Source organism: Oncorhynchus nerka, linkage group LG25 (genome assembly GCF_034236695.1).
Source record: "Oncorhynchus nerka isolate Pitt River linkage group LG25, Oner_Uvic_2.0, whole genome shotgun sequence".
NCBI lineage: Eukaryota > Metazoa > Chordata > Actinopteri > Salmoniformes > Salmonidae > Oncorhynchus > Oncorhynchus nerka.
In genome coordinates, this window is record NC_088420.1 from 1,088,689 (window position 1) to 1,104,486 (window position 15,798).

The window sequence follows — 15,798 nt, forward strand, 5'->3', positions numbered from 1 at the left end:
TGAAACGTATTGTCTACCACCTGTGAAAGGTATTGTGTCTACCACCTGTGAAACGTATTGTGTCTACCACCTGTGAAACGTATTGTGTCTGTGAAACGTATTGTGTCTACCACCTGTGAAAGGTATTGTCTACCACCTGTGAAACGTATTGTGTCTGTGAAACGTATTGTCTACCACCTGTGAAACGTATTGTCTACCACCTGTGAAACGTATTGGGTCTGTGAAACGTATTGTGTCTGTGAAACGTATTGTGTCTACCACCTGTGAAACGTATTGTGTCTACCACCTGTGAAACGTATTGGGTCTGTGAAACGTATTGTGTCTACCACCTGTGAAACGTATTGTGTCTACCACCTGTGAAACGTATTGTGTCTGTGAAACGTATTGTGTCTACCACCTGTGAAACGTATTGTGCCTGTGAAACGTATTGTGTCTACCACCTGTGAAATGTATTGTGTCTACCACCTGTGAAACGTATTGTGTCTGTGAAACGTATTGTGTCTACCACCTGTGAAAGGTATTGTCTACCACCTGTGAAACGTATGGTCTACCACCTGTGAAACGTATTGTGTCTGTGAAACGTATTGTGTCTACCACCTGTGAAACGTATTGTGTCTGTGAAACGTATTGTGTCTACCACCTGTGAAAGGTATTGTCTACCACCTGTGAAACGTATGGTCTACCACCTGTGAAACGTATTGTGTCTGTGAAACGTATTGTCTACCACCTGTGAAACGTATTGTCTACCACCTGTGAAACGTATTGTCTACCACCTGTGAAACGTATTGTCTACCACCTGTGAAACGTATTGTCTACCACCTGTGAAACGTATTGTCTACCACCTGTGAAACGTATTGTGTCTACCACCTGTGAAACGTATTGTATCTACCACCTGTGAAACGTATTGGGTCTGTGAAACGTATTGGGTCTGTGAAACGTATTGTGTCTACCACCTGTGAAACGTATTGTGTCTACCACCTGTGAAACGTATTGGGTCTGTGAAACGTATTGGGTCTGTGAAACGTATTGGGTCTGTGAAACGTATTGGGTCTGTGAAACGTATTGTGTCTGTGAAACGTATTGTGTCTGTGAAACGTATTGTGTCTGTGAAACGTATTGTGTCTGTGAAACGTATTGTCTTTACCACCTGTGAAAGGTATTGTCTTTACCACCTGTGAAAGGTATTGTCTACCACCTGTGAAACGTATGGTCTACCACCTGTGAAACGTATTGTGTCTGTGAAACGTATTGTGTCTACCACCTGTGAAACGTATTGTGTCTGTGAAACGTATTGTGTCTACCACCTGTGAAAGGTATTGTCTACCACCTGTGAAACGTATGGTCTACCACCTGTGAAACGTATTGTGTCTGTGAAACGTATTGTGTCTACCACCTGTGAAACGTATTGTGTCTGTGAAACGTATTGTGTCTACCACCTGTGAAAGGTATTGTCTACCACCTGTGAAACGTATGGTCTACCACCTGTGAAACGTATTGTGTCTGTGAAACGTATTGTCTACCACCTGTGAAACGTATTGTCTACCACCTGTGAAACGTATTGTCTACCACCTGTGAAACGTATTGTCTACCACCTGTGAAACGTATTGTCTACCACCTGTGAAACGTATTGTCTACCACCTGTGAAACGTATTGTGTCTACCACCTGTGAAACGTATTGTATCTACCACCTGTGAAACGTATTGGGTCTGTGAAACGTATTGGGTCTGTGAAACGTATTGTGTCTACCACCTGTGAAACGTATTGTGTCTACCACCTGTGAAACGTATTGGGTCTGTGAAACGTATTGGGTCTGTGAAACGTATTGGGTCTGTGAAACGTATTGGGTCTGTGAAACGCGTGAAACGGGTCTGTGAAACGTATTGTGTCTGTGAAACGTATTGTGTCTGTGAAACGTATTGTGTCTGTGAAACGTATTGTGTCTGTGAAACGTATTGTGTCTGTGAAACGTATTGTCTTTACCACCTGTGAAAGGTATTGTCTTTACCACCTGTGAAAGGTATTGTCTACCACCTGTGAAACGTATGGTCTACCACCTGTGAAACGTATTGTGTCTGTGAAACGTATTGTGTCTACCACCTGTGAAACGTATTGTGTCTGTGAAACGTATTGTGTCTACCACCTGTGAAAGGTATTGTCTACCACCTGTGAAACGTATGGTCTACCACCTATGAAACGTATTGTGTCTGTGAAACGTATTGTGTCTACCACCTGTGAAAGGTATTGTCTACCACCTGTGAAACGTATGGTCTACCACCTGTGAAACGTATTGTGTCTGTGAAACGTATTGTCTACCACCTGTGAAACGTATTGTCTACCACCTGTGAAACGTATTGTCTACCACCTGTGAAACGTATTGTCTACCACCTGTGAAACGTATTGTCTACCACCTGTGAAACGTATTGTGTCTACCACCTGTGAAACGTATTGGGTCTGTGAAACGTATTGGGTCTGTGAAACGTATTGTGTCTACCACCTGTGAAACGTATTGTGTCTACCACCTGTGAAACGTATTGGGTCTGTGAAACGTATTGGGTCTGTGAACGTATTGGGTCTGTGAAACGTATTGGGTCTGTGAAACGTGTTGTGTCTGTGAAACGTATTGTGTCTGTGAAACGTGAAACGTTGTGTCTGTGAAACGTATTGTGTCTGTGAAACGTATTGTCTTTACCACCTGTGAAACGTTGGGTCTGTGATTGTCTACCACCTGTGAAACGTATTGGGTCTGTGAAACGTATTGGGTCTGTGAAACGTATTGTGTCTGTGAAACGTTGTGTCTACCACCTTGTGTCTGTGAAACGTATTGTGTCTGTGAAACGTATTGTGTCTGTGAAACGTATTGTGCCTGTGAAACGTATTGTGCCTGTGAAACGTATTGTCTTTACCACCTGTGAAACGTATTGTGCCTGTGAAACGTATTGTCTTTACCACCTGTGAAACGTATAGTCTTTACCGCCTGTGAAACGTATTGTGTCTGTGAAACGTATTGTGTCTGAAACGTATTGTGTCTGTGAAACGTATTGTGTCTGTTAAACGTATTGTGTCTGTGAAACGTATTGTGTCTGTGAAACGTATTGTGCCTGTGAAACGTATTGGGCCTGTGAAACGTATTGTGTCTGTGAAACGTATTGTGTCTGTGAAACGTATTGTGTCTGTGAAACGTATCGTGTCTGTGAAACGTATTGTGTCTGTGAAACGTATTGTGTCTACCACCTGTGAAACGTATTGTGTCTGTGAAACGTATTGTGTCTACCACCTGTGAAACGTATTGTGTCTGTGAAACGTATTGTGTCTGTGAAACGTATTGTGTCTGTGAAAAGTATTGTGCCTGTGAAACGTATTGTGTCTACCACCTGTGAAACGGTATTGTCTACGTATTGTGTCTGTGAAACCAAAAGTATTGTGCCTGTGAAACGTATGGTCTACCACCTGTGAAACGTATTGTGTCTGTGAAACGTATTGTCTACCACCTGTGAAAGGTATTGTGTCTACCACCTGTGAAAGGTATTGTCTACCACCTGTGAAACGTATTGTCTACCACCTGTGAAACGTATTGTGTCTGTAACGTATTGTCTACCACCTGTGAAACGTATTGTCTACCACCTGTGAAACGTATTGTCTACCACCTGTGAAACGTATTGTCTACCACCTGTGAAACGTATTGTGTCTACCACCTGTGAAACGTATTGTATCTACCACCTGTGAAACGTATTGGGTCTGTGAAACGTATTGTCTTTACCACCTGTGAAACGTATTGTCTACCACCTGTGAAACGTATTGGGTCTGTGAAACGTATTGGGTCTGTGAAACGTATTGTGTCTGTGAAACGTATTGTGTCTGTGAAACGTATTGTGTCTGTGAAACGTATTGTCTTTACCACCTGTGAAACGTATTGTCTACCACCTGTGAAACGTATTGGGTCTGTGAAACGTATTGGGTCTGTGAAACGTATTGGGTCTGTGAAACGTATTGTGTCTGTGAAACGTATTGTGTCTGTGAAACGTATTGTGTCTGTGAAACGTATTGTGTCTGTGAAACGTATTGTGCCTGTGAAACGTATTGTGCCTGTGAAACGTATTGTCTTTACCACCTGTGAAACGTATTGTGCCTGTGAAACGTATTGTCTTTACCACCTGTGAAACGTATAGTCTTTACCGCCTGTGAAACGTATTGTGTCTGTGAAACGTATTGTGTCTGAAACGTATTGTGTCTGTGAAACGTATTGTGTCTGTTAAACGTATTGTGTCTGTGAAACGTATTGTGTCTGTGAAACGTATTGTGCCTGTGAAACGTATTGGGCCTGTGAAACGTATTGTGTCTGTGAAACGTATTGTGTCTGTGAAACGTGTTGTGTCTGTGAAACGTAAACGTCGTGTCTGTGAAACGTGTTGTGTCTGTGAAACGTATTGTGTCTACCACCTGTGAAACGTATTGTGTCTGTGAAACGTATTGTGTCTACCACCTGTGAAACGTATTGTGTCTGTGAAACGTATTGTGTCTGTGAAACGTATTGTGTCTGTGAAAAGTATTGTGCCTGTGAAACGTATTGTGTCTACCACCTGTGAAAGGTATTGTCTACCACCTGTGAAACGTATGGTCTACCACCTGTGAAACGTATTGTGTCTGTGAAACGTATTGTCTACCACCTGTGAAAGGTATTGTGTCTACCACCTGTGAAAGGTATTGTCTACCACCTGTGAAACGTATTGTGTCTGTAACGTATTGTCTACCACCTGTGAAACGTATTGTCTACCACCTGTGAAACGTATTGTCTACCACCTGTGAAACGTATTGTCTACCACCTGTGAAACGTATTGTGTCTACCACCTGTGAAACGTATTGTATCTACCACCTGTGAAACGTATTGGGTCTGTGAAACGTATTGGGTCTGTGAAACGTATTGTCTTTACCACCTGTGAAACGTATTGTCTACCACCTGTGAAACGTATTGGGTCTGTGAAACGTATTGGGTCTGTGAAACGTATTGTGTCTGTGAAACGTATTGTGTCTGTGAAACGTATTGTGTCTGTGAAACGTATTGTGTCAGTGAAACGTATTGTGCCTGTGAAACGTATTGTGCCTGTGAAACGTATTGTGTCTGTGAAAAGTATTGTGTCTGTGAAACGTATTGTGTCTACCACCTGTGAAACGTATTGTGTCTGAAACGTATTGTGTCTGTGAAACGTATTGGGCCTGTGAAACGTATTGTGTCTGTGAAACGTATTGTGTCTGTGAAACGTATTGTGTCTGTGAAACGTATTGTGTCTGTGAAACGTATTGTGTCTGTGAAACGTATTGTGTCTGTGAAACGTATCGTGTCTACCACCTGTGAAACGTATTGTGTCTACCACCTGTGAAACATATTGTGTCTGTGAAACGTATTGTGTCTACCACCTGTGAAACGTATTGTGTCTACCACCTGTGAAACGTATTGTGTCTGTGAAACGTATCGTGTCTACCACCTGTGAAACGTATTGTGTCTACCACCTGTGAAACGTATTGTGTCTACCACCTGTGAAACGTATTGTGTCTACCACCTGTGAAACGTATTGTGTCTGTGAAACGTATTGTGTCTACCACCTGTGAAACGTATTGTGTCTACCACCTGTGAAACGTATTGTGTCTGTGAAACGTATTGTGCCTGTGAAACGTATTGTGTCTACCACCTGTGAAACGTATTGTGTCTGTGAAACGTATTGTGTCTGTGAAACGTATTGTCTGTGAAACGTATTGTGTCTGTGAAACGTATTGTGTCTACCACCTGTGAAACGTATTGTGTCTGTGAAACGTATTGTGTCTGTGAAACGTATTGTGTCTGTGAAACGTATTGTGTCTGTGAAACGTATTGTGTCTGTGAAACGTATTGGGTCTGTGAAACGTATTGGGTCTGTGAAACGTATTGGGTCTGTGAAACGTATCGTGTCTACCACCTGTGAAACGTATTGTGTCTACCACCTGTGAAACGTATTGTGTCTGTGAAACGTATTGTGTCTACCACCTGTGAAACGTATTGTGTCTAACACCTGTGAAACGTATTGTGTCTGTGAAACGTATCGTGTCTACCACCTGTGAAACGTATTGTGTCTACCACCTGTGAAACGTATTGTGTCTACCACCTGTGAAACGTATTGTGTCTACCACCTGTGAAACGTGTGTCTGTGAACGTATTGTGTCTACCACCTGTGAAACGTGTTGTGTCTACCACCTGTGAAACGATTGTGTCTGTGAAACGTATTGTGCCTGTGAAACGTATTGTGTCTACCACCTGTGAAACGTATTGTGTCTGTGAAACGTATTGTGTCTGTGAAACGTATTGTCTGTGAAACGTATTGTGTCTGTGAAACGTATTGTGTCTACCACCTGTGAAACGTATTGTGTCTGTGAAACGTATTGTGTCTGTGAAACGTATTGTGTCTGTGAAACGTATTGTGTCTGTGAAACGTATTGTGTCTGTGAAACGTATTGTGTCTGTGAAACGTATTGTCTTTACCACCTGTGAAACGTATTGTGTCTGTGAAACGTATTGTCTTTACCACCTGTGAAACGTATTGTCTTTACCACCTGTGAAACGTATTGTCTTTACCACCTGTGAAACGTATTGTCTTTACCACCTGTGAAACGTATTGTGTCTGTGAAACGTATTGTGTCTGTGAAACGTATTGTCTTTACCACCTGTGAAACAGGATATTTGATGGATGAAAGTGTTGACTGGAAGTTGTGTGTCCTGTTTCTTTGTTCCAGGTCTATTGTAGCCTATCAGCCGGCTGGAGCCAGCACACACACCTTCGATGCCACAGCCTTCTTCAAGTCAGTGGGGGTTTTCCTGGGCATCTTCAGTGGATCCTTCGCCATGGGAGCCATCACTGGAGTGGTCACTGCCCTCATATCCTTCTACTGAAACATCACTACACAACATGGGGATCTAGTAACTAAAATCACTGACAAAGGCTGCTGCCACCTTGTTTATGATGTTGGGTTGAAAGAGTCATGTTTTAGCTAGTCTGAAGTGGTCACTGCCCTCATCCTTACCTGAAAGATTACCACAACTTTTCTAAAAGATAACTTTATTAACAGCGTATTCAGTACACCGGCAATAGTGTATTGTAGTGTCCCCTGAAGCAATGGCAATAGTGTTTGTGAAATGTTCTGATTCTCTAACTCCGTCTCTACGTGACCAAGTTCACCAAGCTGCACTGTTTCCCTCTGCTGGAGACGGCCCTCTTCTTCCTCATGTCCTGGAGCACCTTCCTATTGGCCGAGGCCTGCGGGTTCACAGGTCAGGACCGGGGTGGAGGGGTCAAGAGGGGCTCCCAAATGGCACCTTATTCCCTATAAAGTGCATATGGCTCTGGTCAAAAGTAGTGCACTATGTAGGGAATATAGGGTGCTGTTTGGGAAGTATACACAGTATAGTCAGCACACTGGCTGCAGTTCTGCTAAAGAAAGAGCACAGAGAAAAGGAATAGGAGGATTATGATGCTGCGCCTAGCAAGGCCACTGCTCCACTGTCACACATCTACAATACAACGTCCATGTGTAGAGAGTGCATGTCTTATGTGTAGATTACCAGTCAAAAGTTTGGACACACTTACTCATTCAAGGGTTTTTCTTTATTTTTAACATTGTAGAATAATAGTGAAGACATCAAACCTATGAAATAACACAATATGGAATCATGTAGTAACTAAAAAAAAAAGTGTTAAATAAAATCAAAATATATTTTACATTTGAGATTCTTCAAATAGCCACCAGTAAAGGGGGTTTTACTATTCTTGGGTAGATAAATGACTTTCGCTTCCCTCCAGGCCTGAGGGCACACGCTCTCTAGTAGGTTTAGATTAAAGATGTGGCAAATAGGAGTGGCAATATCGTCCGCTATTATCCTCAGTCATTTTCCATCCAGATTGTCAGACCCCGGTGGCTTGTCATTGTTGATAGACAACAATGATTCTTTCACCTCTTCCACATTCAAGTAATACTGATCAAATTATGGAAGACAAGCATTGTCATTTTAAATTCCGTAAAGTCAGTGTGTAGTGTCGGCATTTGTTGCTGGCATGTCATGCCTAATGTAACGGTTTTGAGTTGTTTTTTTTAGGGTCTGTTGTGCCGACCAGAAAAAATATAGATTTGTCCTTTTGGTTTGAGGGATTGAGTCCCGTGTGGTTTGTCAATACAAAGGAATCATGCAGAAGTCAGTATGGACGTACACTTTTCATAAACCCTGAACACATTGGAAATAACTTGAAATCAACTCTTTTTGTGTTGGCTGTATTCCCAAAATAAATGTAAAAATACACGCAATAATGTCACAATGCAATGAACTCTGGTTCCTCAAGAAAAGTCCCGTACCTCAGGCCTAAAAAGAGCCCGGTAAATGAGTTCAGTGAACCCATAGTCACGCAAATGTCCTTCCATAAAGTGATGTGTAAAAACCGGTCTCATTCATACACTCAGAATGCAATAAATATCTGTTCCACACACAATGGAGTATCAGAAATCTTCAGCTACACCTGAACACATAAACGGTATAAAAAAAATGATAGTCAGAACTTCCAATCCGCCAACAGATCTCCAGCCGAGGAAGGCCACCGAGAACAGCGGAGACTAATGTAGATCAGCAACAATAGATCCTGCGACACGGCTACAGTACACACTTTTTAAAAATAAAACAAAACAAACTGGGTTTGAACAAGCTTCTAAGCTGAAGGTTGAACACTTCCTCTCTTGCACAACCCACTTTTGCGCAGCTGATGCGGAGGCTGTCTATTTGGGAATTATAGGGGAAGCGGCCCATTGGCAGGAGAAGCACTGAGACAGTTTAGACAAATTCAGGGCCGTCACACTAAGTTTGCTAATCTTGCCAATGAAAAAAATCATTTAAGTAATTGCCAATATCACTGGTGAATGAGACATCTGATTCAATGAATGATGGAGCTGAGTTTGCCTTTTTGCCCAAAATGTAGTTTAAGGTGCTCCAAATCTTTTAACTATCAATCTTTGTCATTTATCTTTGTTTCATAGTTTATGCTTTTTATTCAGTTTAGTAACATGATTTCTCAATTTGCAATACATTTGCCAATCGGTTATGCAGCCAGACTTATTTGCAATTCAATGCCTTTTGCCTTATCCCTCTCAACCGTAATTACCATAATATTTTTAATTCCTTATCAATCCACGGGGATTTAACATATTTTAGTCATTTTGTGAATGGCTGCATACTTATTACTTATAAGTAACTGGAATAAGCAATTTGTGTTCCCAATTGCACCCTATTTCCTAGATAGTGCACTATCCATATGGCACCCTGTTCCATTCATAGTGCACTACTTTTGGCCAGAGAGGTTCACGTGGGAAGCAGACTGTATCCTCAGCTGTGTTATGCTTAGCTGTGTTATGCTTAGGCTGTTCTATCTCTGTGTGTTCTGTCCCAGGTGTCGTGGCGGTGCTATTCTGTGGGATCACTCAGGCCCACTACACATACAACAACTTATCTGAGGAGTCCACCAAGCGCACCAAGCAGGTAACACCCTACATACTACACACTAACACTCTAGCCCTAAACCTTACCACTAACCCTCTCCAGCCCCTCTCCTCTCCTGGTTGTCATGCTGTAAAGGGTTCAATCTGAAGCAAAAACGGTCCAGGAGCACAGGACATCAATAAGCTGCTCCCTAACATTTTAAACCAGCATCAGGAAATGTAGTCTATCATAGTTCATGTGGGATTCAATGACATTGTGAAGGACAGCTCAGAACAGTTGAAGATTGATTTTAAAGAACTGATTGGGTCTCTACTTGACACCAACAAACGCCCCATAATATCTGTCCCTCTGCCCTCCCTAAATTGTGGCATTGAACATTTCAGCAGACTTTTAAATCAAATCAAATGTATTTATATAGCCCTTCGTACATCAGCTGATATCGCAAAGTGCTGTACAGAAACCCAGCCTAAAACCCCAAACAGCAAGCAATGCAGGTGTAGAAGCACGGTGGCTAGGAAAAACTCCCTAGAAAGGCCAAAACCTAGGAAGAAACCTAGAGAGGAACCAGGCTATGTGGGGTGGCCAGTCCTCTTCTGGCTGTGCCGGGTGGAGATTATAAACCTAGAGAGGAACCAGGCTATGAGGGGTGGCCAGTCCTCTTCTGGCTGTGCCGGGTGGAGATTATAACAGAACATGGCCAAGATGTTCAAATGTTCATAGATGACCAGCAGGGTCAAATAGTAATAATCACAGTAGTTGTAGAGGGTGCAACAGGTCAGCACCTCAGGAGTAAATGTCAGTTGGCTGTTCATAGCCGATCATTCAGAGTATCTCTACCGCTCCTGCTGTCTCTAGAGAGTTGAAAACAGCAGGTCTGGGACAGGTAGCACGTCCGGTGAACAGGTCAGGGTTCCATAGCCGCAGGCAGAACAGTTGAAACTGGAGCAGCAGCACGACCAGGTGGACTGGGGGCAGCCAGGAGTCATCAGGCCAGGTAGTCCTGAGGCATGGTCCTAGGGCTCAGGTCCTCTGAGAGGAGGGGATAGGGAGAGAATTAGAGGGCGCATACTTAAATTCACACAGGACACCGGATAAGACAGGAGAAGTACTCCAGATATAACAGACTGACCCCAGCCCCCCGACACATAAACTTCTGCAGCATAAACACTGGAGGCTGAGACAGGAGGGGTCAGGAGACACTGTGGCCCCATCCGATGATACCCCCGGACAGGGCCAAACAGGAAGGATATAACCCCACCCACTTTGCCAAAGGACAGCCCCCACACCACTAGAGGGATATCTTCAACCACCAACCTACCATGCTGAGACGAGGCCGAGTATAGCCCACAAAGATCTACGCCACAGCACAACCCAAGGTTTTTTTTATCCCTCCATAACAAAACTATTGCAGCTCTGTGGGTTTAACATTTATTGACAATATTGATGCCTTCTGGAAACAGCTTGTTTTATAAAGAGGATAGGATCCACCCAGATCACTTGGGTTCCTGGATCCTTTCACAGTATTATAAGGAGGATAGGATCCACCCAAATCACTTGGGTTCCTGGATCCTTTCACAGTATTATAAGGAGGATGGGATCCACCCAGATCACTTGGGTTCCTGGATCCTTTCATAGATGGTCCAATAAGCTGTAAAGAGCCAACTGCACTGAGGACAGCTGGTCCAATAAGGTAAAGAGCCAACTGCACTGAGGACAGCTGGTCCAATAAGGTAAAGAGCCAACTGCACTGAGGACAGCTGGTCCAATAAGCTGTAAAGAGCCAACTGCACTGAGGACAGCTGGTCCAATAAGCTGTAAAGAGCCAACTGCACTGGGGACAGCTGGTCCAATAAGCTGTAAAGAGCCAACTGCACTGGGGGCAGATGGTCCAATAAGCTGTAAAGAGCCAACTGCACTGGGACAATAAGCTGTAAAGAGCCAACTGCACTGGGGACAATAAGCTGTAAAGAGCCAACTGCACTGGGACAATAAGCTGTAAAGAGCCAACTGCACTGGGGACAGATGGTCCAATAAGCTGTAAAGAGCCAACTGCACTGGGACAATAAGCTGTAAAGAGCCAACTGCACTGGGACAATAAGCTGTAAAGAGCCAACTGCACTGTGTAACGGTTTTCTAATGGAGAAGGAGAGTCGGACCAAACTGCAGCGTGTAGATTTCGATCCATGTTTAATAAAACAACGTAACACGAATCAAAATATAAACTCAACAAAACAATAAACGTAATGAAAACCGAAACAGCCTAAACTGGTGCAAACTAACACAGACTCAGGACATCAAGACACTAAGGACAATCACCCACAATACAACCAAAGAATATGGCTGCCTAAATATGGTTCCCAATCAGAGACAACGATAAACACCTGCCTCTGATTGAGAACCACTTCAGACAGCCATAGACTCTCCCAGAACACCCCACTAAGCTACAATCCCACTAAGCTACACACCACATACAAAAACCCATGTCACACCCTGGCCTGACCAAAACATAAAGAAAAACACAAAATACTTCGACCAGGGCGTGACACACTGGGGACAATAAGCTGTAAAGAGCCAACTGCACTGGGACAATAAGCTGTAAAGAGCCAACTGCACTGGGGACAATAAGCTGTAAAGAGCCAACTGCACTGGGGGCAGATGGTCCAATAAGCTGTAAAGAGCCAACTGCACTGGGACAATAAGCTGTAAAGAGCCAACTGCACTGGGGACAATAAGCTGTAAAGAGCCAACTGCACTGGGACAGATGGGGACAATAAGCTGTAAAGAGCCAACTGCACTGGGACAGATGGTCCAATAAGCTGTAAAGAGCCAACTGCACTGGGGACAGATGGTCCAATAAGCTGTAAAGAGCCAACTGCACTGGGGACAATAAGCTGTTAAGAGCCAACTGCACTGGGGACAGATGGTCCAATAAGCTGTAAAGAGCCAACTGCACTGGGGACAATAAGCTGTTAAAGGCCACTCAGACTGGGGACTCCATCCCCAAGTCGTGAAAAACTTCTTCTGCTCTAAGCCTCGTACTGCCCATCGTCCGAGTGAGGGGGAAAAAGTGTGTTAACCCACGCTAGGCTGCCGGCCTAGACGGCATCCCCAGCCGTGTCCTCAGAGCATGCACTGACCTGCTGGCTGGAGTGTTTACGGACTAATTCAATCTCTCCCTATCCCAGTCTGCAGTCCCCACATGCTTCAAGATGTCCACCATTGTTCCTGTTCCCAAGAAGGTAAAGAAAACTGAACTAAATGACTATCGCCCTGTAGCACTCACTTCTGTAATTATGAAGTGCTTTGAGAGACAAGTCAAGGATCATAGAACTTCCCCCCTACCTGACACCCTAGACCCACTTCAATTTGCTTACCGCCGCAATAGATCCACAGATGATGCAATCGCCACCACACTGCACACTGCCCTGTACAAGAGGAATACCTATGTAAGAATGCTGTTCATTGACTATAGCTCAGCATTCAACACCATAGTTCCCTCCAAGCTCATCATTAAGCTTGTGCAACTGGATCCTGGACATCCTGACGGGCCGCCCCCAGGTGGTAAGGGTAGGCAACAACACATCTGCCACGCTGATCCTGGGGCGGCAGGGTAGCCTAGTGGTTAGAGCGTTGGACTAGTAACCGAAAGGTTGCAAGTTCGAATCCCCGAGCTGACAAGGTACAAATCTGTCGTTCTGCCCCTGAACAGGCAGTTAACCCACTGTTCCCAGGCCGTCATTGAAAATAAGAATTTGTTCTTATTTTTAAAGGTAAAAAAATTAAAAAAATTAAAAACACTGGGGCCCCTCAGGGGTGCATGCTCAGTCCCCTCCTGTACTTCCTGTTCACCCACAACTGCATGGCCAAACACGACTCCAACACCATCATTAAGTTTGTAGGCAACACAACAGTAGTACGATTACTAAGATGGCGCCGGAGGAGAAGACTTATGTTTACGTGTTCCCAGACTGGAATATGTTCCGGGATTCCTCCGAAGGCGTTGAGGAGTACACCACATCAGTCATTGGCTTCATTAATGAGTGCATCCATGATGTGTTCCCCATAGTGACCGTACGTACAGTTGAAGTCGGAAGATTACATACACTCAGGTTGGAGTCATTAAAACTAGTTTACATACACTCAGGTTGGAGTCATTAAAACTAGTTTACATACACTCAGGTTGGAGTCATTAAAACTAGTTTACATACACTCAGGTTGGAGTCATTAAAACTAGTTTACATACACTTAGGTTGGAGTCATTAAAACTAGTTTACATACACTTAGGTTGGAGTCATTAAAACTAGTTTACATACACTTAGGTTGGAGTCATTAACTAGTTTACATACACTTAGGTTGGAGTCATTAAAACTAGTTTTTCAACCACTCCACAAATGTCTTAACAAACTATACTTTTGGCAAGTTAGTTGTGTCATGCACAAAGTAGATGTCCTAAGTAATTTTTCCAACAATTGTTTACAGACAGATTATTTCACTTATAATTCACTGTATCACAATTCCAGTGGGTCAGAAGTTTACATACACTAGAAAAGCCAGAAAATGATGGCTTTAGAAGCTTCTGATAGGCTAATTGACATCATTTGAGTCAATTGGAGGTGTACCTGTGGATGTATTTCAAGGCCTACCTTCAAACTCAGTGCCTCTGCTTGACATCATGGGAAAATCAAAAGAAATCAGCCAAGACCTCAGAAAAAGTAATTGTAGACCTTGGGGGCAATTTCCAAACTCCTGAAGGTACCACGTTCATCTGTACAAACAATAGTACGCAAGTATAAACACCATGGGACCACGCAGCCATCATACCTCCCAGGAAGGAAACGCGTTCTGCCTTCTAGAGATGAACATACTTTGGTGCAAAAAGTGCAAATCAATCCCAGAACAACAGCAAAGGACCATGTGAAGATGCTGGAGGAAACCGGTACAAAAGTATCTATATCCACAGTCAAATGAGTCCTATATCGACATAACCTGAAAGGCCGCTCAGCAAGGAAGAGGCCACTGCTCCAAAACCGCCATAAAAAAGCCAGACTACGATTTGCAACTGAACGTGAGGACAAAGATCATACTTTTTTGGAGAAATGTGCTCTGGACTGATAAAACAAAAATAGAACTGTTTGGCCATAATGACCATCGTTATGTTTGGAGGAAAAAGGGGGAGGCTTGCAAGTCGAAGAACACCATCCCAACCGTGAAGCACGGGGGTGGCAGCATCATGTTGTGGGGGTGCTTTGCTGCAGGAGGGACTGGTGCACTTCACAGAATGGATGGCATCATGAGGCAGGAAAATTATGTGGATCTATTGAAGCAACATCTCAAGACATCAGTCAGGAAGTTAAAGCTTGGTCGCAAATGGGTCTTCCAAATGGACAATGACCCCAAGCATACTTCCAAAGTTGTGGCAAATGACTTAAGGACAACAAAGTCAAGGTATTGGAGTGGCCATAACAAAGCCCTGACCTCAATCCTATAGAAAATTTGTAAGGGCAGAACTGAAAAAGCATGTGCGAGCAAGGAGGCCTACAAACCTGACTCAGTTACACCAGCTCTGTCAGGAGCAAAATTCACCCAACTTGTGGAAGGCTACCCAAAATGTTTGACCCAAGTTAACCAATTTAAAAGGCAATGCTACCAAATACCAATTGAGTGTATGTTAACTTCTGACCCACTGGGAATGTGATGAAAGAAATAAAAGTTGAAATACATTATTCTCTTCTATTATTCTGACATTTCACATTCTTAAAATAAAGTGGTAATCCTAACTGACCAAAGACAGGGAATTTTTACGAGGATTAAATGTCAGGAATTGTGAAACACCTTAGCCAAATACATTTAAACTCAGTTTATGTAAACTTCCGTCTTCAACTGTGTGTGTATATATATATACTGTGTTGTATTTTAGTCTCTGTCGCTCCGACGTTGTTCATCCTAATATTTATATATTCTTAATTCTTTACTTTAGATTTGTGTCTTTTGTTAGATATTACTGCACTGTTGGAGCTAGAAACACAAGCATTTAGTTAGATACTACTACACTGTTGGAGATAGAAACACAAGCATTTAGTTAGATATTACTGCACTGTTGGAGCTAGAAACACAAGCATTTAGTTAGATACTACTACACTGTTGGAGATAGAAACACAAGCATTTAGTTAGATATTACTGCACTGTTGGAGCTAGGAACACAAGCATTTAGTTAGATACTACTACACTGTTGGAGATAGAAACACAAGCATTTAGTTAGATACTACTACACTGTTGGAGATAGAAACACAAGCATT

General features: G+C 43.1%; 1 protein-coding gene across 1 annotated transcript in view; it reads left to right on the plus strand.

The window, feature by feature from the left end:
- slc9a7 (solute carrier family 9 member 7) overlaps positions 1 to 15,798 on the plus strand; it is a 110,714-nt gene that overhangs the window by 23,761 nt on the left and 71,155 nt on the right. The window contains exons 2-4 of the mRNA XM_065009977.1: positions 6,760 to 6,901; positions 7,189 to 7,294; positions 9,453 to 9,541. Of these exons, the coding sequence (XP_064866049.1) occupies positions 6,760 to 6,901; positions 7,189 to 7,294; positions 9,453 to 9,541 (337 nt within the window). The remainder of the gene's footprint in view (positions 1 to 6,759; positions 6,902 to 7,188; positions 7,295 to 9,452; positions 9,542 to 15,798) is intronic.